The sequence below is a fragment of the Pelodiscus sinensis genome, chromosome 3 (genome assembly GCF_049634645.1).
Source record: "Pelodiscus sinensis isolate JC-2024 chromosome 3, ASM4963464v1, whole genome shotgun sequence".
NCBI lineage: Eukaryota > Metazoa > Chordata > Testudines > Trionychidae > Pelodiscus > Pelodiscus sinensis.
The window spans coordinates 110,448,450-110,475,661 of NC_134713.1; the positions used below are offsets into that span (position 1 = coordinate 110,448,450).

General features: G+C 40.4%; 1 protein-coding gene across 5 annotated transcripts in view; it reads left to right on the forward strand.

The window, feature by feature from the left end:
- The window catches only part of TIAM2 (TIAM Rac1 associated GEF 2), a 184,616-nt gene that overhangs the window by 124,484 nt on the left and 32,920 nt on the right, over positions 1 to 27,212 (forward strand). For 3 of the 5 annotated variants that reach the window (XM_006114983.4, XM_006114984.4, XM_014569522.3), the window contains exon 15: positions 14,537 to 14,640. In XM_006114983.4, the coding sequence (XP_006115045.3) occupies positions 14,537 to 14,640 (104 nt within the window). Of the gene's footprint in view, positions 1 to 2,965; positions 3,422 to 14,536; positions 14,641 to 15,516; positions 17,510 to 27,212 lie in introns of those variants that run through there. The other 2 variants (XM_075924484.1, XM_075924485.1) reach the window with 2 other exon arrangements.

Here is a 27,212-nt window from a genome sequence, read left to right on the forward strand (position 1 = left end):
CACACTTTTGTCCTATGACAATAAAATTTTGTGTAGTATGCAGGGGAGGATCATTAAAGCCAAGGAAGTGAATGCTCTTATTTGCCTCTCATAAAATGGGATAACAAAATCACCTGTTGTCTAGTGCATGGGCAAAATTTCCTTTCTGCTCCTGTGAGTAGTGGTTTAATGAGTTCCTGCTGGAGCCTGACAAACTGTCTTGTTAAGTTCTGTTAAATGTGTGTTGGGTATGTTAAAAGATTGATTAAGCTGTAAATTCATTCAGGCTTTCAGCTCTGAACTTCTCTTTTGAAAGATAATTCTGTTCAGTTTCAACTGCTACCCTGATTTACACTCCCCAGCTGCGTCTTGACTGGCAAGTTTTTCCCCAAAAGCAAATGCTTTGGCAGAAAAACTTGCCAGCTGTCTACACTGGCTGCTTTGAATTTCCGCAAGAACACTGATGATCTAATGTAAGATTGTCAGTGTTCTTCCGCAAATACAATGACTCTCCCGTTTGGGAAAAGGCCCTCTTGCGCAAATGCTGAGAACCGTTTTGCGCAAAAAAGCCCCGATGGCGAAAATGGTGATCGCGGCTTTCTTGTGCAAAACCACATCTAGATTGGCACAGATGCTTTTCCGCAAAAAGTGCTTTTGCGCAAAAGCGTCTGTGCCAGTCTAGACGCTCTTTTCCACAAATGCTTTTAACAGGAAAAACTTTTCTGTTAAAAGCATTTGCGGAAAATCATGCCAGTCTAGACGTAGCCTTTCAGTGAAGACAGTGGGCCAAATTATTAATGCCTGTTGTTATGGTATTAAAAACAATAGAATTAAACTAGGAGTTAATTTGGCCCAATGGGACTGCCCGAGGTGCACAGGGTAGTTCCTCAGCACTACCAAATCTGGTGTAGTAATGGTACAGAAAATGTGGAGTTTATTATAAGTATAATGTTACTTGCCTCCATACTTGAGGCCAGAATCTTTGCCATAATTTAGGCATAAGCTTTTGAAACCTATCAAGCAGCAGCAGTTCTGCATTTCATTCAGTGGAGCTGTAGGTTAGGTAACTATAGCAGCTGACAGTAGGCTTAGCCACAAATTCTTGCTAAAGTATGAAGCAACTTCTTCTTTTATTTTTTTAGTGTTATGTACTTATGCCCATAACTTCACAGTAGAGATACAGTAGATCAAACTGTAGTATTTAATATCATATCCTACTTCATTTCTCCCATCGGCCAAGCTCAGGGAGTTGTTATCCAGTTGTTTCAGTGCAAATGCCTTTTCAGAATGGATGAAGTCTGTGCCATGTACAGTCATTAAGCCCTTCCAGGCTAACAACACCCCCTCATCATAGTTCTTCTTTTGCCCAGTGGGCTCCTGATAAGTGTCCATTTTCCCATGTTTTCCCTCATTCCTAGGGCTGTATTCCCAGTACCTCCAGGCCCCAAGAAAACTGTCCCCTATTGCAACCTCATACCCAGGTCCACTGACGCGGGGGCAAAGGGGACAGTTGTCTTGGGGCCTGGAGGTTCAAAGTGGCCCAGGGCTCCGGCCGCTGCTGCTGCAGTAGCGGCAGTGGTGGCTGGAGACCCAGATCCTTTTAATTGCTGCTGAAGTGCTGCTCTGTGCATTTTTGAGGCCTGGGTGGGGACACACAGTGATCTGGGCAGTACTGGGGGCTAGCTGGCCCTGTCCCTTCTGCCCAAGGCCCCACCCCTTTTAGGGGCATGGAAACACGCATCCCCAACTTGCCTGGGCTCTGTGCTGGCTGTCAGCCCCACTGCTCATCTCAGGATTCCATAGCTCCCCTATACCAGGGTTTCTGTGTACCTCTCCTTTTTTCTCCCCCCTTCAAAATATCTTTCCACCCTTTTAGGTTCAAAAGGATGGGCAGATGGCTATTTCCATTTCTTCTCTCCCACCATGGGACAGGCCTTGGGGAAGCAGGATGCATGGTGTGAGGAGGAATGAAGTTTCTCTCTCTGTCTCTTCTCCCTCTGCCTACTGCTTAAGCAACTGCCCCTCACCTGTGTTAGGTGGCTTCCATAAAGATAGCTAGCAAGAAACACCTTTTTTAAGTGCTAGTGTTTTTTCAATTTCCAGTTTTCATCAAAATCAATGGAGTTTTGTTTTGCTTTGCCTGACCAGTCAGAAAATTAAAGTCATTTAAAGCATTCAGAAACAGCTCCCTTCAGTTTGAGGAAGTTTTGATGCTTATACAACCAGATGACAATATAATGTAAATATTTTGGACCATGCTGTTTATTTTAAATAGAAATTTGATCAATAAGATATAGAGATAGGCACAATTAGTCTTTAACAAAGCTATATCTCACAATAAAAACAACAAGAAGTCTTGTGGCACCTTAAAGGATAACAAAATTATTTGAGCATAAGTTTTAGTGGGCTACAGCCTGCTTTGTCAGATGCATGCATGCTCCAGCACACACAAGCTTATGCCAAAATAAATTTGCTAGTCTTTAGGGTGCTATACACTGGCACCTTAAAAACTAGCAAATTTATTTGTTGTTTTTGCTGAAACCAGTCCAGCTACCCCTCCGAACCATATCTCACAATGTATTTGTTTTGTATTAAATACACTGTATTTAAGTAATATGCAGAAATGACAGTCTTTAAGGTGAACCAACCAAAATAAGACTTAAATGACCAAAAGGACAGATGATCTTATGGTTGGCAGTTGCACAAATAAATTTTCACGTGTGAGGCAATCCTACTAACTTTGTCACTGAGGCATAGGGAATCATTAGGTACTGTTACAGAAGTATATACAGATGGCTTGTATGATTTTATTAATTGGTATCTACTGGTGATTGTCTATGCAAATGAATCAAATGACTTCATGTTGCTACATTAAACAATAACAGAACCATCAAGGACCATGAAAAAAATGTACATGAAGATTATGTTCTAACTTCGAAATGGACATGTTTGCAGACAGTCAAAAGTGATAGTAAAAGTTTTAAAAAAACCCACAAAATTGTGCAAAGTTGGAACAAACTGTGATGGGGCCACAGAACATAATTTGCTGGAATAGGTTGCTGACTGGAGCAAAGCCAGTAGGCTTCAATGTATGGGTCAACACATCTTACACAAACAGGTATGACACAAGATGCTTTGCACAAAAATCTTGAAGATCCAATGTTGCAAGATGCCATACATGAGACACCTTGTTTTCTCATTGGATGGTTAAAAAGGACACTACTTGTCCTGGCTAGACCTTTGAAGAAGAAGCCACATTTATTTTCTGATTGGTCCTCATATTAGCTCGCCAAGAAGAGGAACCCAGCCATCCTATGCAACTGAAAATATATAAAATCCTCTGTACTGTTCAACATGTTATTTTCTGAAGCCAGAACATCTGAATGAAGGAGACTATGAACAGGACTTTGACCAGCCAGCCTACAAGAGCACCCTCTGCTTGGTAACAGCTAAAGTCTTGTTGTTGACAAGCAGCCTGTGAATAGTCTTTTAAATGCCTAACTAAGGAAACCACTGTGAAATCTGGAAAGAGAATAAGTATTCAAATGTCATAATGCCTGGAGTGAATTACCTGAGTGAACTTTCTATTTTGAGTAGCCATCTGTTGTAACTGACAAGCTGAGCTAGAGAACTTGCCTTCATGCCAGCTCCAACTGATAAGTAGCAAATAGCTTTTGTACATGTACTGTTTACCCAAGAAATAGTTCTGTTATGCAAGGCTAAATGCTTTTCAGAAATATGTATCTCACCCAAAACTCGCTGCATGACTAAAATCTCTTGTTACACTAACAAGTTAAATGTTAGTTGTCTAGAAGTGACTGTGTTGAGTCTGGAGAAATTTATTATACTTACTAAGCTTAGTGCTGCTTGTATCGGGTACTGTGCTTCCCAACAGCAAAAGTTATCTGTGAGAGAAACTGGATGTTTCAAGAAGTTCAGTCCAGAAACCACACAGATATTCTTGTAAACAGAACTGACAGCTTGGTAAACAAAAGGAAGAAGCAGCTTTGAATTGACTTGTAAGCTACATGGTTACCTCTGTTGAACTTTGGGTTAAAGTAACATGAGAGTCTACTAAATTGAAATTCCAGGGAAATTAAAATATCTTCAAAATTATTACCTTCATATTATGTTCTCAGTGTAATGTGTGATTGTTTTGAGTATTTGCAGCTGGCAAAGCTTGGCTTCTTAGCAAGATAGTTTTGGGCTGAACTGAAAATACTTTGATAAATTAAGTAACCTGTGTAGTTTCTGAATTCTACTTAGAATTGTTTTGGTTGGTCTAATGTCAGCAGTTCTATAATTCCACTAGCAGATAAACTTGATAGGAGATTAATAAGGATCTACGTTTAAGGAGCCATGGTTCCATGCTGATAACACACTCACTTGCCCACATAATTGTAGAACTAATATAAAATTTTGCCTTTGTTTGGGGGGGGGGAGGAAAGGTAAGAAAACCTGAAGTTAACTGAACTGATTTTTTTTCTTTTGAAAATTGTAACATCTAATGTTAAGTTTAGTTTTTGACAGTGTATATTATAATATAGCCATCTTTATTTTGGCTTTTGTATTTTCTTATCCACATTAGAAGTTATTTTGACTAATTAAACTCATAAGTTTATAACAGTTCTCCAGGCTATGCTTTAACGAAGAAACTCTGATCCAAAGAACAGTGAAAAACATAGTAGCAGTAACTTGGTTAATTAAATGACTTGCATATTGTGTTTTGTCACTTGTCCTCATATCCAAGAGTTCTTGTGCTTTTATTGAGCTCCTGAAACTTACTCTTAAAGACTCTCAGAAGTTGTCTCTAAGTTAGATACCTGTTCAGGAGGTGCCTTGTCTGGATTGTGTGTTTAAATCTCTTCTCAAAGTTATTAGTTTACATCATGAGCAGCTATCACCCAGAATAAGTAATTTTCATATGCTGCATCGTGTATTGACAGAGCACTAGAGTAAGAAGGGATGAACTTTTTCATGTAGAAATAATAATTGATTTTGGGCGAAGTAATCTTTAATGTTCAGTTTTCTGGTCGTATCTTTGTTTCTCCTTCTCTCTCCATTTAGTGCATAAGTACTTGTGTTGCAATTTTTTTCCATCTGCATTGACTTCACAAAGACCATGATCACCCTATTCTGTTGACCAGGATTTGAGGAGAGGACCACCATCCTCACCATGAGATCTTCCTTCAGGGAACAGGATGGTCCCCATCTCTGCCACAGATATGCCTCCCACAGATTGGGCAAATATCACTGCTCTACAGCCAAAATGCTTCTGAAATAAATGTAGTCAAACTTTACTAATTCTGGGTCACTTGAGAACGAAAATGATGCTTAAAATTGTTGATTGGCTCTAGTTTTCAAGATATGCTATTGGGTCAGTATATACGACCCTTGACTTGCGAATGGCGGAGGATAAGTGAGTTATAAAGGGAAGGTATCTCAATTTAAACCAGAAATGACTAAAATACATCTTTGACTGAATCTATGAATAAATCTATGACTGGGTTTGGACAGTACTTGCTTTTTAGGTAAACAATGAATGATGCAATCTGAAGCTGATATTGCGTCATACATTATATGAATTGCATCATGTTATTCCTAGAAGTCATGGATGATGCAATCATAACGAAGCTTACATCACTCCGCTGAACAAATTGCCCTAAATAGCTCTAAAAATCATAGTGTCGTGCTCTTATTTGTCAGTGTTTGATTTTGCAAAGGGACATATTTCTGTTTAGCCAAAGTGAGCAGAGATGCCTCGTACTTGTGTGAACAGTGCAGATAACTTCTGCTATGTTTGTGGTGAAGTGACTTTTGCATCACAAAAGTGTGGTATAACCACTATGGTTAAGAAAGCCTATCACCTTTATTTTGGCTGCAAAATTGGAGATCAGGACAAGAGATGGCCACTACACATATGCTGCAACACTTGTGCAACAAATCTTCGCCAGTGGTTGAACAGGAAAAGGAAATCTATGCCTTTTGCAGTGCCAATGATTTGGAGAGAGTCAACAGATCATGCCAGCAATTGTTACTTCTGCATGGTGCCTCAAGTTGGGAAAGGTGTGTCAAAGAAGAAAAAGTGGACTGTGCATTATCCAAACATTCCATCAGCTATACGCCCAGTACCCCACGGAGAAGGACTGCCGGTTCCTGATGCACCAGAATCATTCTCACTTGAGTCAGATGAGGAAGTGGATGAAACTTCTGGTCCTGAACCATCAGTGTCCCAGGACCCACATTTTCTCCCATCCTCCTCCTCCTCTGAACCACACCTCATAACACAAGGTGAACTGAATGACCTTGTCAGGGATTTGGAACTACCCAAGAGTAAGACAGAGCTGTTGGGCTCCAGACTACAGCAGTGAATCTCCTGGCAGGTGATATTAGGGTTTCCATGTTCTGTGACTGTCAAAAGGATCTTGTCCCATTCTTCTTCACGGAAGGTGATCTTGTAGCCTGCAACAACATCGATGGTGTAATGGCAGCCCTCAACATTGTTCACGATCCAGATGAGTGGAGACTGTTCATTGATTCATCGAAGATGAGTCTGAAAGCTGTTTTGCTGCATAATGGCAATGTTTTGCCATCAATTCCAGTTGGTCATGTGGTCCATATGAAGGAAACCTATGACAACATGAAACAACTTTTGAGGTACATAAACTATGACCAACATCAGTGGCAGCTTTGTGGCGATTTGAAGGTTGTTGCTCTCTTGCTTGGTCTGCAGACTGGATACACAAAGTACTGCTGTTTTCTCTGCGAATGGGATAGTCGTGCAAGAGATTCCCACTACATCAAGATACTTGGGCCATTCTGACAGTCTTTGGAACCTGGGAGGAAAAGTGTTCAGCATCCACCACTTGTTGAATCAAGGAAGATTTTGTTACCACCCTTACACATCAAGCTGGGTCTGATGAAGAACTTTGTCAAGGCCATGGACAAAACACAAGCAGCTTTCAAGTACCTCTGTGGAAAATTTCCAAGGTTAAGTGAAGCTAAGATGAAGGAAGGTGTCTTTGGGTATGTCTACACTACCCCCCTAGTTCGAACTAGGGGGGTAATGTAGTCATACGGAGTTGCAAATGAAGCCCGGGATTTGAATTTCCCGGGCTTCATTTTCATAAAGCCGGCCGGCGCCATTTTTAAATGCCGGCTAGTTCGGACCCCGTGCCGCGCGGCTACACGCAGCACGGACTAGCTAGTTCGGATTAGGCTTCCACGAGGCGTACAGCTAGTTCGGATTAGGAAGCCTAATCCGAACTAGCTAGTCCGTGCTGCATGTAGCCGCGCGGCACGGGGTCCGAACTAGCCGGCATTTAAAAATGGCGCCGGCTGGCTTTATGCAAATGAAGCCCGGGAAATTCAAATCCCGGGCTTCATTTGCAACTCCGTATGACTACATTACCCCCCCCCCAGTTCGAACTAGGGGGGGTAGTGTAGACATACCCTTTGTTGGTCCTCAGATTCGTGAATTTCTTCGAGATGATGCATTTGACCATGCACTGCATGGCAAGTAAAAGACGGCATGGAAAGCCTTCCAGTTAGTGGCAATAAATTTTCTCAGAAACAACAAGGCAGACAACTACAGGTTGTTGGTGGAAAACCCCCTCAAGGCATACAAAAGCCTTGGGTGCAACATGTCACTAAAGATACATTTTTTGCACTCTCATCTAGATTTTTTTCCACCGAACTGCGGAGCAGTTAGCGACGAGCATGACGAGCGATTTCACCAGGACATTGTGACAATGGAGAAACGCTATCAGGGCAAATAGAGCCCATCAATGCTTGCAGACTATTGCTGGACAGTGACAAGAGATGCTCCATTTAATGAATACAAGAGACAAGCCAAGAAGCGCCGAGTAGACACTGAATAGGACTAAACTATGTACATAATAGTTTTTTGCCTTTTGTTTCATAATAAATTTTATTTATATAACCCTTTTGCTGATTTTTAAAGTGTTACATAAACAGGACAGGTGAAATATTATCACGTAAAGCAACCATAAACAAATGAAAAGACATAGGTTTACAATTTATGATTAAAACTCTATCTACACAATATACATAGATGTAAAATGTAAAAACTTAAATATCTTGGAAACAGTAGCCAATCTGTTGTTTTAATTGTCATATTTGAATTCAGCACATCAAAATACATAATAAATAGCACATTTTATCTCTGAAGCAGACGACTTCTAAAAATAGTACTCTGGGGTTGACAAAAGACTGGAGGCATCAAGATGGAAACATTGTGCTTTAGGGTAAAACACTGGAGCCTTCTGCCTACTGTCTGATTCTGTTGCAGAAAAGCTCCAATGAAACTTCATTGCAAAGAATTCCCCAATTATCACAGTTTCTGGACACATCTCACTCTTCCAAGATCAGTTAATGCACCCTTAGGGTATGGCTTAGATGTCTTCTGAGTTTTACAGACACGTGTGTGTTTTGCCTCTCTGAAAAGCCTTGCCTTCTCTTTCCCAACCCTTACCAGAACAATCACCATTGTCATAGAAGGCTTTCCTTGGCCATTAGACAGCAAGATGCAGTGATGACTGACTGAAGCCAGGCTGGGAGAGACAGTGCAAAATGGCCTTTCCAAGAAGACAACCTGGAGAATGTTCTGGTCCAAAGAAGTTAAAAGGCCTGATTCCTCAGGCCCGGTGTAGACAAAGCTCATTAATTTTAGTGAGTTTTGCCTTCATCAGATTGTACCCCACGTGTTTTGTGAATCTTTGTTTAAACTCTAATTTCTTCTGTAAGAAAACTAAAGCATTTCTCTTGTAAATTATTAAGAAATTCTTCTGAATCAAATGTCATCTTTGCACAGCCTCCCATTTAAATGGAGATTCAGGTATGTGACAGGGTTATAATTTGGAAGGAAGGAGACTAAGAAGATACATGCTTTTCTCAAAAGGAGCTATGTTCTTTTAAGCTCTTGCAATTTTATTTCAAAAGAGTGTGTATTGTTGGAAACAGGAAATTGTTTTAGTTTTCAGTGGACTAAGATGAAGCATATGTTGGTATCTGACAAGCTGAACTATTTGACTGAAGTTATGAATTCTGCTCTCCAAGAGCACAGAGTTCACCACACTCCAGTTTCTTCTTTCCAAGATGTGGTGGAATAGGAATACTTAATCTACCACTCTTTTTCAATTGCTGCTGTAGAACTAAGACCACCCAGGCTTTTTACCTTCCTGAGTGTTGGCTGAGGCCGTGCAATGACTTTTACCAGAGACTCTGAAAACGTTCTTTCCAGATTTCTGGAACCTTGCTTTTCCCTTGGCTACACACACACAAAAAAAAGAATTGCAGGCTTTCATAACTGACCATTCTTGAGAATAACAAAACCAACAAATGCAGCTTTCTATATGCCTGAATCAGTATATTTACACAAAAGCTGTTTCTGATTTCCATGTTATAGAAATTGTGTATCATAGATCGGGGGTACAGAGAGAGCCAGCAAGTAGTGTTTAAAGTATGCATAATCATCCAAGGAACTCATTGAATTGATTGTTTCCTGCACAACAGACCAGGGCTGCTAATTCTTAATGTCTAATTCAATACAGTAATTTTGCTAAATTGCAAATTTAAAAAAACCTGAAATATGGTTCAAGCAAGTTTATCTGTTCTTTGCCTCTGAACAATGCCTTTATGCAGACATCTTGCCCTACCATGTCCCGTGTGTCTCACAAGATATTCTGGTGCAGTGCAGCTGTTTTGTTTTGTGGTACCTGCAGTGTCCAGGCATAGGGATGGTGTTGTTATCCATGACAGCATCATCACAGGGATCCACTAGTGCAGTGGTTCCCAAACTTTTTGGCATCACGCCCCCCTTTTTGATTTCTGAAAAACTTGATGGGGGGAGGCTGGGTTGCCTCGCACGCCCCCCCAGGGACCACGTCCTCCCCCAGTTTGTGAACCCATGTACTAGTGGAAGAGAGCTTATGTAGCAGTTGTTATACCACTCTCCTTCCACCATCCCTGCTGAGAGTAGATGGGATGGAGTCAGAGCATGGATGTGATGCTTAGGCTTACTTCAGATTCCAGGTTACAGTGTCAATACCCTGGGTTCCTTGCAGCCAGTGTAACTTGAAGCAGCTCACAGGCTGCTCTGAATTATGCTTAGGAACTGGCTGGGCACCCAGCCTGCCCAGGTCAGGGCAGTACAGTGTCCTCCTGAGTTGTACTTTGTACGCCTTCTCTACAGCCAACATTCTAAGCTACTGTTTGTAAACGTGAGTGGCTAGTTCAGTCCCCATGGCTGTCAACTTCTCTGCAGAGATTATCAACAACTGGTGCAAATTAGTACCAACTGTGACAATAATTTTACTGGGGTAGGCCTTTGTATGCTAGAAATTGGGCTGGGATGGCCATCTCATTTTAGAAAGGCTATCAAATGGTTTTTCAGTACTATAGAATGGTACTGAACTCAAATGAGTAAGCATGGTAGCATTTCGTGAGGCAACAAAATATATTTCTGCAAACACTCAGTTAATGTCATCTGGTGGTCTGTCCTGGAGGAACTAGATTGAGACTATCACAGTTGATTTTATCTGTCACTTGTAAGCTTCTCTGAAGTGTCTGTGTAAGCATCCATTCTCGTCTCACCTCTGTACAGGAGTAACTCAGGAGTAACTCTGGCATTGGTTTCACCCATATAAAATCAGCGAAAGAGGAGAATTAGGCCCATTGGTCTCAGTACATTTTTAACTACTTTAGTTCTAAGTAATGCAGAGGCCATAAGTCTGCTTGTATATATTGAAGCCTATTCTTCTTTGCTGTCTCTCTTAACACCATAGAGTCTAAAGTTCTCCTCGGATAAATTAAATCTTCATGATGAAGTTTCTAGTCTATTTCATGAGCCTTTTGATCTCCCTTCCTCAGTAGACCAGGGCTTCTGTAGGGCAGGTGCATGAGTTTTTGTTTGCTTGTTCTTCAGCTCCCTTCGTTCCGTTAGTTTTTGCAAGAGCAGGGAGGAAGACAGGGTTTCCATTAAAGGGGAAATATAAGAGAAGGGGAACAAAATTAACTTCGTTACAGAAGAAAGCACTGAAGCTGATGATTATTCTGCATGAGTGCTTGAAGAGTTAGATAATTTCCATTAAAAATCTTTTAAATACTTTATTTATTTTTAAGGAGTGTGAGAGCTTGCTAACCTTGTACCAAGTTTAAGACTTCTATCCTATCTACTTCTTTTTCCTGAGGAGTCCTCTGCAGCCCTCCTTCAAATCACTTCCATTTCACCTATTTTATACCCTCCATTACTGAGGCATTTAATTGCAGTCACTACACTCTTGCCAAAGTCAGGACTGAGTTTAAAGTCCATCAGGAGAAGACCATTTGTGATCCTGATAGGAGTACATTAGGCTGTGTCTACACAGCACCTTTAGCTCAAAATAAGCTTATTTCATAATTTGGCACTGTCTATACAGCACCAAATTTTGAAATAACTTGCTATTCTGAAATGCCCCATAATCTTTGTGAAATGAGGGTTACTAGGAAGATGGAATAAGCCCACCCGTTATTTCGAAATCTATTTCGAATTAACAGGCTGCTTCAATAGACACGGAATAGCAATTTTGGGATGCATCCAGTATCCCAAAATAGCTCCACAGTGAAGACGTACCCTTAGGGTGAAGCAATGTACAAACCTCTCCCACTTTCCAAAGATGAGCATGCTTTTTCTGCAGCGCTCCAACCCTATGCAGAGAGGGAAACTGGGTAGATCTAATTTTGCTGTGCCATCTGTTCCTTTTTTATAGAGTTTGTTGAAGTTTTTCCCTAGTTGATGCTGTCAACAGAATGGCAGGTTGAAACATACCGCCATCTATTTTTTTCTCTTAGACTAAGATGAAGCTTTGCCAGCTGCAAGCGTTTTGACGTTTCGTAACGCTTGATGTGTTGGATGATGAGTTTTCAGATTGGTCAGAAAATTTTAAATAGAATAAGCCCTGAAATGTTGTCAAAAAAAGATTGTAGCAGGCTGATAGTTAAGAGACAAGGTTTCCTGTTACTTCTTGCTTCCCTTAATAATTTTCTTTTCACTTGCAGAGGGAGGTTGAATTGGCAAAAGCAGCACTGAGCAGAATATAATTAAGACTTCTTTGTTAATTAGACAGGCAAAGGAGATTGGTTATATTTGCATCGGTTGATGGTTTCTTTGTGGTAGGTAGATGAAGTCTGTGGAGTTACTTACCGGATGGCTGATGATGTTGACACATTCACATTGCTTTCCTCTGGTTTGCTGGTTAGGAATGTAGCATAAGAATGTGGCTTCTTCAGACCTCTGTAAAGGACATGCTTCCATTGTACCTTAACTCACAGTCTTTTGAATAACTTCCTTATTGACGTGTGCCTGTCTAAATGCAGAGATGTGAGGACTAAATTTCCTTACATGTCTGGAATTCTTGGACGTGTGTTTGCATCTCCCATTGACTGTCCCATCTGTGCTCTATCTGCCCTGCTTTAACTGAATAATTAACAGTAAGTAGCCGACTTTAGGAAGCATATTTTCTTTTAAATTCTAGTGGAGGTTACATTATCATTTCTCTTGAATGATGGTGAGTCATGGATCTGCATGCCAGCATGACAAAACACAGCATAAGTAATATAATTAGGAAGGGATCTTATCAAAACATTTGGGCATATTGGGCCAAATCCCAAGATGTGCTGAGCACCCATAGGAGTTGTTGGTATCTGTGGGTGCTGAGAGCTCCTCAATACACATTTTAGGTTGTATAGTTTGCATTTTGTTGTTTACTTCTGTTTCCTTTTGATGCAGATAAAGTTTCTGCAAGTTAGAGAGAGCTTGAATATGAAAACCCTTCTCCTCTGTAAATGTAACATTCTCTGAGAGAATTTTCTTTTTGGGGGGGGTGCGGAGGGGGTCAGGCAGGAGAGAGGATATACAGTACACAGCTTTTAGACTTGTTGCTGATGTCACTGCTGCCTGTCTGACCTTTGGGACCAGTTCTGATGGCATACAGGAGCACAATTGAAGGATGTTTTGCTGTCATTGCAAAAGGAAGAAATAAGAGGATACAAATTCGAGACCAATTGGTAGGCCATATCCTTCCTTCCCAGTGTTAGCGTGGTATCCAACTTTTAATAGGATGTGTAATGTTCCAGACATGGCTCCTTCCCTGGTAGTGAAGCTTTTTTGTAATCTTTTAAAAATAATGATTTCAAATTTAAATTGTGGCTACACCCTGTGCTGCTAATCAGTCAGGCCATGTTGTGCTAATGGTAAATATTTGAGGTGACATAGTCATTGTACCAAAAGATATCTTTAAACTCAAAAGACAAAACACAGGGGAAGGGTCCGAGGGAAGAGGCAGAATAATCAAGCAAACTCTCTCATAGAATTCATGTTTCTACTTTGTACCTGACTACTCTATTTTTCTTGTCTTTTCTGTATTTTTTTGGTTGGAATTTTGATCCTTGCCTATTTGTTCTGTTAATTTTATCTGTTTCTCATTTAACTTTATATCTTCTTTTATTTTTTTCAGGTTTTTTTTCTTCCTTTCTTATTTGCCATGGGCACTCTGCTTAACATTTCTGTACAGCACCAGTTCATGCAATGAGCATTTTTTTTACAGCAGTCAAGGGGACATTCCCTCTCTTCAGCAAGTAATTAACTGAGGCCCTGGTCCTGCAAAGGCATCTAGCCCCACAGTGTGAAGTCCCACCCAAGTCTGGTGTGTTTATAGGGATGATGTAATTGCTCCCTTGCTTTATGCTGGTAACTTATGTTAGTCTAGCTACATCGCGTGGGGCTGTGGATTCTTCACACCCCCGAGCAACAGTTATACTGACCTAACTGCTGGTGTAGACAGTGCCATGTCAAAGGCAGGGCTTCTCCCATCAGTCTCTCAAAGTGGCAAAATTCCTGTGCTGACAGGTAAACCCACCAGTTGGTATAAAAAGAGGGTTTTCTCTCAAGCTCTACTCTGGTGCGGCTGCTCTGTAAGTGGACACAAGTTTTGAAATAAGCTAGTGTGAGGGCAAGAACCTGATGTCTGCTTTGCATTACCAGTGAGTATTCATTCAGCATTAATGCAAGTGACTTAAATGGTAAGAGAGCCAAAGGCCAAAAGAAGTTACTTATTCCAAGAAGAGATTCTCTTTTTGGCCCATTAAGTAATTTAAAACCAAGGTCTGTCCTAGAACAGCATGTTCTTCCAAAGAGAATGGTTTTGTATATTTAATCACCTTGATTGGTCGTCCCCATCAACTGGCACAGTCTCCTGATGAGGCTACATTAGAAAGCATGCCATTAGCAAGAACGAAGAGGTTTATTTTTGTAGATCAAATGTGCATGTTACTTCAGATGTTCTGTCTTATCCAGCTGTGTTTTTCCAAAGCAGAGCTTCCACTCTGAAGTTTTTCCATTTCTTTTTTGTGCTGTTCTATATAGGGGAACTATTGTATTATGCCCTCCCCCCAAATGACCTGAGTACAAGCAGAGAGCATTGACAAATGAAAACAAATTGATTCTTCTCCCTCTCATGTATAAGTCCCTAAATGATGGTTGATTTTCTTTCAAATGCAGATTTTAGCAACGTGCCTGATGTCACCGCTGGCCTGAAGAGGAGCAGTACTGATGGCACTTTGGACCAAGTGCCACACAAGCAGAAGATGGACCCACCTTTCAGGGTAAGAGAATGTCCCAGGTCTAGCAGTAATACACAAACAAAATGGGGTCATTTTAACATGACGCTCTGCAGCATACAGAAAAGGGGGGCTGATTATATGCCAGTTTGTTTATATATTTTTCTTAGTAAATTAATGTATTGCTTCTGATCCTGTAGGACTAATAGTATTAGCTTGAGGCCAGCTTTGACCTGTAACATCTCTGGGGCATAGCTCTTATTCCAATGGTATCGTCATGTGGACAAATGGGAGTAAGTCAGAGTTCACCACATTTATCTTCACATGTCACTTAAAAATGGAGTTTGAGCCTAGGACTCGAGATGATAACTTAGCATTCTAATCGCTGCTCTATTTGTGCCTTTTAAGTTGGTTAGCTGTTCTCTGAATGTCTGTTCTTTGTGCTGTTGTTCCAAATAGTTGTTATAACTTTTTAGGGTTGCGGTGACCACAGCAGCAGTTATTTACTCTACAATGGAGAGGCCATTGGTTCTAAGTGCTTGGATTTTTGTTTTTGATTGCCTGGCCAAAAGGAATACATGAAGTCTGATTTTTAGAAGTCTTGAGCATTCACCATTCTCATGAATGTCAATTGAAATTTTGGGTGCTCAGCACTTCTTTTAAGTCTTTCTTCCTGGGCACTCAAAATCAGGGGCTGCTTTTGAAAATGCTCATCTTGATAGAGATGTTTTTTGTTCTTGTTCCCATGATGAGCTTAAATTTGTGAAACTGGAACCTGTATACCAACTGAGTGATTGGCTGTTTTAGTGCAAGAAGGGACTGTTATGTATTACACAATGCCCTCAAGTTTCCTCTTTTGTGGATTTGGTTGAGTTGAGCTTTGCAGTTCTCTCAGAGGAAGTATGCTCTTTTTATTTTGTTGATGAGTGTGGTGTATCTCAAAGCAGATGCTGGATGATACCATTGTATTGCACTTCTGGAAAATTAAGATGTGATGGTTTTCATAACACTAGAACATGCTGTTTGTGCTAGTTCTACAAAGTACTTAGTAAAAGAGCAAGAAATGAATGAAAATACATTAAAAAAACCTGAGAAGAATACGTACAAGCAGTGTGCTATACTGTACCTCTGGGCTCTAGTTCAGGCTATGGCTAGTGGAGGTGGGCAGACCACAGGAATTCTCCACTGTAGCTTTTGGAACTCCTGTCTTGCCTGTTTCAGCCGAGTGTGTGGAGTAACCTCTATGGGTGCTTCTGCAGCCCGTCCATCGGTGCAGTGGTGTACAGGGAAACCTTGCAGAGCTGAGTTATGTGCTGTGCAGGGATGTGTGGCACATTAGAGCCAGTTTTTCTCCTCAGCTAGGTAGCAGACTGGTCTAATTCCCAAGAAGCAGTCATGGAGCACGGGTCTGATTTTTCCCCTTAAAATACATTGTTGAGTCACTTGGGACAATGTGGAGGTGCTCTGCCCCTGCTAGGCGCTTTGAGATACATTGTGCTTTGGGGATCAAAGCAGCTGCTCCATGTATACTGCTTTCTGAATTCAGTGTTCTTGCCCATAAGGGAGAGGCACTTGCCATGGGTGAAGTTGGTCCGATTCAATCTTGTACTCAGGGGAACCGCTTTTAACCCCTTTGTACCCTTCTCTCATTTCTCCTTGCAGTCCCATCTTCTGTAATCTTACCCAGGGGAGTGTGTGGTAGAGGAGGGAGAACAACAGTTCTGGAATAGTGCAGAGAGATATACAAAGCAGATCACAGGCTGCTTGAAGGACGACATTCTTGTACTTTTGGTTTGTCTTTATAGGGAAATAAGAAACATTTAGTTGCCAACATGAAAGGAACAGACTTGTTTGCCAGAATAATTCCTGATGTCTTTTTTTCAAATACACTAGAAAATGGGAAATAGAGTTCAGTAGGATATTGATACACAGAGAGCACTTCATTTATAGTAGTTATTGGATGGGATAAGCTACTGTGATCCTCTAAATTATGTGCCACTATTAATTCCAAAAGAGCTGGAAGGGATCAGACAGGTTTACTCCCTGATAACTCTCCTTCATAAAAATCTTTGCAGTGTCTACCTGTTATACCGGTTCCTCATGTGTTATTTCCCAGATGATATTGCAGTTGGGGTCTTTGATTGATTGGAATACAGTAACACTAACATTATTTTTAAGAGTTAATGGAGGGTCTCCTAGCTTTCTAAAAGCAGTGGAAAAAATGGCTTAGCAATCAGATGCAGTTTGATTTGATGAACCACAGCTGTAAACGAGTCATTGACAGCCCTACAATTTCTGCAAATGGTTTATAATTGATTGCCTTCTTTTGGTTGGAGGGTGCCTATTACTGTCAGAGCTCTTTTTACGACCCTGTCGATGTTTCTAATACATGTAGGATTCTTAAAACCAGTAAGTTAGAAAGTAGAATCATTGTGCACATTTGGTGACTGGAAACAAAAAGTGGCTTTTGTTTTTAATTTAGGATTGATCACCATATGAACAATAGGCACTACTAATAAAAAGCTAGTACAAGAAAATAATGCAACCTCCGAAGGTGTAGTATCTGTTTTTGTTTTGATGTTTTTCTTTGCCTTGTATATCTATGTATGCTAATTTGATGCATTTGTATCAAAGTACAGTTGTAAGTATATTTCAGTATTATGTAATGTTTCAGAAGTATGGGGGTGAGAGGAGGCTACATATGCAAGTAGAGCATTGTGAAGAAGACGTTGATGGTGGTAGGTGGTTCAGAACATATCTTGGCAGTTTTGGGATTACTTGATTGGCGGGTGAGAGACAGAGAAAGAGAGAGAGAATGAATGTTCATTTCCTAACAGACAACAGCTGTAGATGTAATCACTTGATTTATGGAAGCAGAATCCTTTGAACTTTGGTTGAATTTTTCCTAAAACTGGTAAGTAAGCAAACAGCAATATGAAAGCTAAATTCCTAATATAAATCTGTATGTTTGCTTATTAGATTTTATATTTATTCTTTTGGGGGTTTTATTTTTCATTGTAGAACCTTTTTCTCGCAATAGCCTAAGGGACAAGAATAATATTTGATGAAGAATGCACTGAAGAGGGCATCCAAATGAATTTCAGAGATGCACACTAATTCGGGGCAAGAAAATCTTTTGTCCTACGTGTACTATATTGACACTAACAATCTTTCATTCATTGTTTTAGTCCAGGAGACAGATGAATGAATGCACTGAAATAGTTTTGTGTCTGTCCATCAATCTAAAAATTCATGCGATAACAGGAAGATAATGAGTTACTTAGTTACAGAAAAGGAAACTTCTTGATATGCTCTAAGAAAATAAATAAAATAAGTAAACATCTGCTCTTGGCAGTTCTGTAGTTTTGGCAGTTTTCCTGTCTCTGAGATTCCTAATTTATACCCTTTTAACTATCCTCCTTTTATTTATTTATTTATTTATTTATTTATTTATTGCAATAAATGATACACTTTTAACATATTCCCTGTCAATACGTTCTCAGACCGTGTTAAAATATTGTTTATATGGCAGTGGAATGTAACCGTGGCAGTTGTTGTTTCTGCAATATGTAGGCGTATTGTTGACATAAGAATAGAAGACCTTGAAAAATCTGGGAATGCAGCATGATTGCTGATTGTTACATTTAGCTGTTTTTAATCGCTTTGAGATGTAATTCCCTGTGTTTCTGGTGTCCACTGAAATGCTGATATATTAAGAATTGCCAAGGATCAAGTCCTCCATACATTAAAGTAACATAAGCTTCATTTTGTATTCAGTGCCTTTTATGTTTAGTTACTTTTATTTTTATTCTTATGTCATAGTTCTCAAAAATGTGTCCTGTAAGTTATTGTTTATATTCACTGGAAATATAACGGTGCAGTTGCCAGCTTCTTTATACTTACTGTGTATTTTTTGTAGATTCTTTTAATGCATTATGCATTTTATTTTGTTTAAAAAAGACATCATGTTACAAAGAAGGTACCCCTCCTTTAAGGCTTTCTTTAACACTAATGCAATCTGACTTTCATCTCCTCTAAATCTTTTGAGCATCATCAGAGAAAAACAAATTAAATCTGAACAAAAAAAAAAATTAAAAGAAAAGACCCTGATGTAAGCATTCTCTCTCTCTCGCTGGGATATTAGATATTTGTATGTGTGTTTGTGAAAGTAGGAGAGAGATGTTTTCAGGTCTGATATTTACCGGGCGATAATTAAAAAAGACCAGAGTACAGTAGATTTCAGTCTTCTCTTCATAAAGACATATTAATGAAGCTGGTTTGCTATTTTTGTCCTCAAATTGGTTGCATGTCTCCAGCTTCGCCAAATAGTTGTTAATGCAGTGTGAAAACCTGTTGGACTACCTTATATATTATATGTGTTCATTTGAAAAAAAGTCAGTGTGTTCAAAGATGTATGATAAAGTGTTAATAAGAAAAATGGTTATTTTAATGTATTTACAAAGCCTATAAAAATAGTGGAATGAATGCAACAATTCAGAATAACATATACCAGCCTTTTCCAAAACTTGTTAAATGAAGTAGAGCATATTTAGGATACTATCTTTTGTGTGCCTAGTTCGCTGAATACAAATAAATGCAGATGGCATTTCACGTTAAGGATTATCAGTACTTTGATGCATCTTTTAAAAGGGCACATCAAAATGAGTTGTCTAAAACAGAAATATGATCAGAGCAGTTATACTACTCCCACTTTCTTTATGAGAAAAACACTACAAATAAATGCTTTCTAGCTTTTGCAAAATGATCCATCTGATGCTGAAATTGTACTTATTTCTTCAGAACCTAATGGATTTATTTATTGGTCGACTTGAAAAAAATGTCAAACACATTAAATTATGGACTGGCAAATGTTTGGAAGGTTTGAAAAAAAAAAAGCCTTCCCATTTTGAACTGTTTTTGAAAAAATAGTCATTTACCAAAAATAAGAGAACTAGCTAATTTCATTCCGATGATGAGTAGTAGATATTTTCGTTAACTCTGCCTGTTGATAAGCTTCTGAACATTTGCAAATAGGTTAGGAGACAGCAATTATTGCCCTCTATACATTGAGGTTTGTCATCCTACTGATTCCACATGGGAGGAACCTATATTTTCAGAATACCAGAAGGTAAGTGCATACCTGTTCAGTATGCAACTTGCAAATACTAACTTTGGCAAAAACAAGTTTTTGGAGTTGTTTTTTCCTCCCCAAAACTATCCAAAATGTGCCTGCACTTATGCTTCTAATTTTCATATATAGATATGCTGAATGGCTGTGTAAATGTGCATATCTACGTTAATAACCACTAACATCTGGCCATTTGCACATGCAAATAAACAAATTGTACATGCAATCTCACCAAACATCTTTGCCAGTCAGGCATATCATTCCTTGCACAAAGTGTGCACAGTCCTAGACTTCCGACACTTAGAAAACATCGCTAAAAGGCAGAATTTTATCTGTGTCAACCTGTTACTTTTTAATAGTGATCCTCATAACACATTTCTTCAACAGATATGCACTTAGATAAAGAAAGGTTTATGCACACATGCACGTACCCCTCCTTTTATTGTTGAGGGAATTCTGTGCCTCCCACCCCAGAATTATGCACACAGTTGTAAAATTCTCCAAATTGTATTTGTCAATAAATAAATGTGGTTCCAGCATGGCAGTGGGGAGCACGGGCCACTGACTGCACAGAGGTGAGAGATCACCCAAAACCACCACCACCACCCCACCTCCGTTACAGAGACTTGGCATTGAGGCTGCACTGACCCTGACACAGTGCAAGGTCTGTGCCTGACCCAGAAATATGTTGGGCTCTGCACCTCTGTACCAGGCACGTCAAGGGTGGGTGGGCAGGCTCATCCCGGCAGGATTCAAGTGTGGAGGGGCTTAGTGTGGGGGGAGGGTCCAGAGAGAGAGGTTTCTGTGTGGGGCAGTCTGGATGCTCCATGGGAATTCTGGGTACATGGGGTTTCAGGTGCAGGGGCAATGGGAGTTCATAGGGAATCCAGGTGAAGGTGATTGGGGCTCACTAAAGGGAGGAGGTCTGGGAAAATAAGGGTTGGTATGAGAGAGAACAAATGATGGAGGGAGAGGGGTTGTAGTGAGTGGGAGGGCTTAGGGCGAGAGGCGGGGCAAGGGCATTCAGTTTTGCACAGTGTGCCCACATGCCTCACCTCTTTTTCCAAATTATGTGTCCATGGGCATCCCCCATGTGGCTTTCCCTGCTATTTTATGCAGGGAAGCACAGAAATTCTCCTGGGGGAAGAAGGGGTTCTGTGAGTGCATAGTCCCACAGAATTTCCGCAGGAGTAGCTTTTGCTAGTGCATTTGGTGCTAATGCCAGTGTTTGGAACGATGGCCCTAGACTCCTAGAAGCTTCAATCCTTAATTTATTACACAATAGGTAAAGCATAGGCAACAGCAACACAAACTTGTCTAAAAGGTGCTAACAATGAATTCCTGAAAATATCTGAAATAGTTACTTCATGTATTAAAAAAAGAAGCCCTGCACTTGAAAGATGTTTAACTTTCTTTTGGTTCATTATGGCTATTCCTATCATAAAAAGTCACTTTGCATTTATAAATGTTGTGGCACATTCATGTGATGGTGGATATTTTGTGGCCCTTGTTGTTAACCTGGCATATCAGTGTGCTGAGAGAATCCCTTATCTCTACCGAGGCTGCCTAAATGCCATGGTGTTGAAATGTCTTCATTTGGAAACGTATGAACACCATCATATTCTTTGAGAGACAATGTTATTAGATAGTGTTACTATCCATTTAGCCCACATTCAAACATAGGTGAAAGCTTCTGAAACCCATTGCCAATCTCATGGACCATCCAGTTCCTCCATAAACACATTTTAAAAAGTGTTGTATGTTTGTTTTGGAGGCAGCCACCATAGTTGCCATGGAATTGTGGAACCATGAGTAATTTCCTCAGCAGGAAATTAATAAAATCATATAACAAATGCAGAAAGTATGAGAATCATTTTGCAATCCAAGGGAAGGCAAATGGCTGTTTGTAATGGTACATACATTAACTTGTTTCCCAACAGTTAGTGCATGAGTATTGTATTCACAAAGGCATTTACTGTGTATAAGTACTAGTGACCATTTTGGCATAATAAACAATGACCTTTCTGCTTTGGCTATCAACACTTATAAATTGGTGTCCTCCAGTTATAACGAGGAGGACATGTATCCAGTAGAAACTAGAAAGACGCCACTAATTGAATTTGTGTATAGGATATGGAAGGATTTGCTTTTAATCAGTAAATGTTAGTAGCTGTCAGATTTTCCCTCCACAAAAAGCTGAATACAGAGAAGAAAAGTCAGTTTTAAAACCTTATCCTGTGTACAACATACATGTCATCAGCACAAATATGCTCTTTGATTTAATCCAGGATGTGGATGCATGATAGCGGTAATACATTGTTCAGGCATCTGATTGTTTCCAGAACAGAACTTTTCTCGGATCATGACAAATATTCTCCTATCTTGTATCTCAAAAATTTCCCCAGAAGAATATTGATCTTTAATTTAAAAAAAAGTGAGAGAGAGGCTGAAAGACAGACAGTTTTGTGCAGCAAAGATTGTAAAACTCCTGGCTGGCAAATGCCATTCCCATTATGCTGAACACATGAACAATAGGCATTAATTCAAATTGAAAGAATATCAAACTGAGATGACCCAGGCTTCAACAGAGGTCTCTCTGGGAGGGATGATATAAAAGAAGGAAGAAGCCACTAGTTGTCCACACAACCCTGTACGCATTTTATACATTGAGGCAGTTCCAGGAAGTGTTGTTCATAGGTACAGTTTTTTATTGGCAATTGCAAAGCAGAGCTCAGGCAGTGCACGCATGCCCAGCATATCATTAATTTCAAGAGAAATAGCTGCCTGAAGCTTTTGATCGCCATCAATAAGACATTAGGGTTTTTTGTATGGTGAGAAATTTTCTTTAGGAATTGATGAGACCCCAGAACTAGTGGAACAACCAGCAATTATCTTCCTTGCTTTTTTTCAGCAGGGGCAGGGGACCAGTTGTGATCATAATTCCCATGAAATCATTTGTTCTTCTTCAGTGCTATGTGGGCAACATTCCAGTATGGAATCGAGATGTATTGGGAGAGGACAAGCTCGTCTAAGGAAAGAGTGTGTTTATCATTATTGGTTTTCTCGGTTCAGTTGTGCCTTGAAGGCCTAGTTTTGCACTGAGAGCATTACACAGCCCCGTGGGGAACTCTAAAAGCTACTGTACTACATTTCCAGATGGTACAGCATGTGCAGAATGGAGTTGGAACCATGATTCTGGCATTGCCTCTCTCCTTTTGGGATAGCTAGCAGTTCTGGTAAGCCAGGGCTGAAATCCTGCCCCCAATGAGGTTAGTGGGAGTTTTGCTGTTGACTATAGTGGAGCCAGTATTTCACAGTCCCTGCCCTCTTGTTCAAGGGGAGACGGCAGCTGTGTCTGACACCCACACAAGGTCCCAACACTTGGCCTTCAGTGTGCATGAACTACTTAGGAAAGGACTTTCTAGAAGTTCATCAACAGCTGCTGCAAATCCCAAACATTTCCTGTCTGTTGTGTATAGCAGTGATCATGCAATTCAACCAGCATGAATGAGAACCATGATGTTGATGGATGTGTAATTCATTTTCCACATGAAAAGTAGGTGACTTTCAAAGAGCTCGTGAGCAAGTGTGTGAACTTGTGACTCCTTCAGTGTGCTGTCATGCTGGTTTTCCTGGTTTGAGATAGGAACATTCCCCAGAAGCACTGGGCTGAGAGTTTCTCATTAATGAAAGACAACTCAAAGAAGGAATAAAACAAACATATCTGATATTTGCATGTGACAGAAATCGACACGAGCTACATTGAAATGTATCTTTCCTTTCTGCTACTCTGGGAAAAATCCCCCAAATTTCCATGTGCACTAAATATTCTTTGCCAGCTATAGCGTACTGGATTCGTTCTTCAAGGATGAGATGTCAGTCAATTTTAGAGACAATAACATTCTGCACATTTTTGGCTTGAGACAGAAGCATTTAAGCACAATTTTGTCATCTCCCTGGCTCTTGATGTACCCAGCAGGGACAGCCTAACAGCAGTGATTGAATACTGGAGAAAGAAACATAGTTATTATTGTGCACTGCATGTCGGCACAGCACCAATGATGTCAGAGTCCAGAGAGAGAATCATTCCAGCCAAGTGACACACACCAGTGTATCTCTTTGAATTGCGACATGGTTCAAAATGGGGAGCTGTTCATACAGAACTGCAGAAAGGAAGAAGACTCGGGGAGCTATAATCCCTCCACGAGTGGCCAAATTTTCCTTAGATGGTAGTGTGGCAGTAGCAAGGCTAGGGCCGTTTCATCACCTTGGAGGTACACTAAGTAACTAGGCCTGCACTCTTCTATATGCAGGACCTGCAAGTGTGATAGGTCCTTTCATATGCCATTAGATGGCATGGAGAGGATGGGTACCCTATTAAGCTATCCGTCCACTGATGCAACTGTCATAGTATGGCTGTTGAGAACTTTCAAAAGGTGGAGTAAACTGATGACCTTAGAAAAAAAAATCAGTAGTTCAGCATCTATATGAAAGGGAAGATGGGTGAGTAAAAATTATCCAGTCAGAAATTAATAGCTTAAGAAGCTTACCACCATTCCTCCCCCCACCTGGGACACAATCTGTTTTTGGTCACTCTGGTGCAACCCCAGCAAGCTTCTATGTTAATTGGCATTATCAGTAACAGAATGTGGTTATATCAATACCTTGTAAATGTTGCAGCAAGGCAGAATATTTATCACCAATCAATTGCTGATTTTTTTTTCTTTTTTTGGAAACCACGTAATCCTCAGGGCTTGATTTCATTGATTCCTTTGAAATCAGTGGGTTTTGGATCTGTCTCTTATAGTCTTAACTGAGATTCTTGCTGTCATAACAAGTGCTTCTTTTAATGAACCAGCTGAAACATTACTCTTCCCTATGTCTAAAGAATGTGAATGACAAAGCTAAGGTATTTTATAAAGGAGTGCAACTGGAAAGTGTTAAAATCTTAGTGATTATCATAGTTTCTCATTCAGCAACTAAGAATTTTCTTTGACACAGAGCAAAGATCTCTGGGCATATGTATGTAGAAGAAAGAATTCAGTATTTTGTGATGCTTGAAGATGTTTAAAAAGAAATATTAATTGATATAAAATATGGTGAGATCATAATGTATCTTTAAACTTTCTAGGTTCTTCATTTGTCAACTTTGAATAAATAACAGAATCCCAAGAGATTTTTAAAAACATTTGATGCAAAATTAAAATATTTAAATTGACAATCAGAAAAAACAATTAGAAATAATGATTCACATTATCCATCAAATCTGTGAGGAATAAAAGACCAAATCTCTTGCACCATGGCTGCGTCTAGAATGGCATGATTTGGCAGAAAGACTTTTAATGGAAAAGTTTTTCCATTAAAAGTATTTCTGCAAAAGCGCGTCTAGATTGGCACGGATGCTTTTGCGCAAAAAGTGCTTTTGTGCAAAAGCATCCGTGGCCAGTCTAGACATGATTTTGCACAAGAAAGCCCCGATTGTCATTTTAGCCATCAGGGCTTGTTTGCACAAAACAGTTCTTCCCTGTCTACACTGGCCCTTTTGCGCAAGTATTCTTGCACAAGAGGGCTTTTTCCCAAGCAGGAGCGTGAAAGTATTTGTGCAAGAAGCACTGATTTTGTACATTACAAAGTCAGTGCTCTTGTGCAAGTTCAAGTGGCCGGTGTAGACAGATGGCAAGTTTTTGCGCAAAAGTGGCCGCTTTTGCGCAGAATCTTGCCAGTCTAGATGCACCCCATATGTGTAAATATATAGCTCAAGTGAAGCGAATTTGACATAGCAATACATAGGATTTGTGAATAGTTCATATTAGGGATTTGAATGGTTAACCACCTGGACTGGAGCAGCCCTCCTGGCCACGCTTCTTAAGCGGTTAACCAGTTAAACATAACATTTAAAAGATTAACTGATTGAATGGGTGGAATTTTACATCCCTAGTTCATATTACTGAACGCTAAATCAGGATGGCTGCAGTTTAACGTTATACGTGCAAACAGGTTTGCAAATGTTTCAGGTGTACGTTATAAATGTAACCAGCCCTTGTCTCTCTCCCAGTGAATCACTGCCTCCTCTAACCCAACAATATGTTCAGGAGGTGCAGAATTCACCCTTTACTCTTATCAGGGGTGACTGGTGAGGGGCGACATGGGGGGGTCACTGGCCACATGACCCCTTCCCCCAACCCTTGCAAAGGCCGGGACAATGACCCTCCTCCCCAGGCCTTGCTTCTCCCTGCCCCTGCTTTGCCCTCTCCCAGCCTTTGCCCCAACCCGATCCCTGAGTGTTGCAGCAGGAGACTGCCTCCCTCCACCCTCACCACAAGCAGCAGCAGAAGTGGAGTAACATGGCCTCAGCTTGCTCTGCTCCCCCAGCCATGTTGCTTCACTTCCCACTTGTTGGTGTGGGGCATTCCTGCCCCCTCCCCGAAGCGATGCAGCTGGGAAAACAGAGTGAGCTGGGATCACATTGTTCCACTTCCCCCGCTGCTGCCAGTGCATGCACGGGAGCTGGACTACTGCTGCAGGTGCCAAGCCCTCCTACTAGTCTGTCTGCTATCTCCTTGCTGCTCTCAGCCATGGCCTTGGGGTCAGATGCCTCCTCGTACCCCTTCATGTGTCGCCCCAACTCTCATGTCAGAAGGTGGTGGAAACAGATTCTTTAGCAGCAGCTTAGCAAATGAGCACAGAACAAAGCTATCCCATAATTCTTAGCACACTATCCAGGAAAGCTCTGGAGTTCCCTACAAACAGTATGCTGAGAGAGAAAAGCCCTTCATACCTAGCATGTGATTGCTATGAAAACCTAGAGTTTTCTTTGCCAAAATGCCTACTCAATATGAGGTGACTCTTACTGCCAATATGCTCATTTATAAAGCTGACATAGCATGTAGGTTCCCAGATTCCTGTGTAGTACACACAGAGTGGTGTGTGAGTACATGTGTGATCCTCAAGACTCCAGCCAACAACAAACTGAGTTGGGAGAGAGGCAGAGGTTGTTTGGGGAAACGCTCCTCTTTTAGGCAGATCATTCCATAATTGCTCACTATAGAGGTTTCTTGGATTTTCGTCTGTGATGCTCGTCACTGTTAGACACACAACAATGTTAGCAAGTCGATCACTGATCTGACCCAGCATGGGGGTTCTAGCTACCTAACTTTCTATCAGTAGTATGAAAAGCTGACAAAAATCTGTCCCTACAGGAAATCTGTACATTACTTACAGCAAAAAGGAATCTTAAAATAACCTTTTCCAAGATGGTTGATTATTTTATATGTAGTCTTTAATGGTGGGTTTTTGTGGGGAACAGAATTTGTCTGGTTATCACTTTGCTAAATGTCAAAATAATGTGAAGGTTTTGTTGTTTTTCACATTTTTAATATATCTAGCTCCTAGATAGGAGTTGGAAATACTAGTAGAACATTTGTATTTAATGTTTGAAATGAACACAATTTTTGAAAGTCCTGTTAATTGGACTTTTAGCTGGCATATG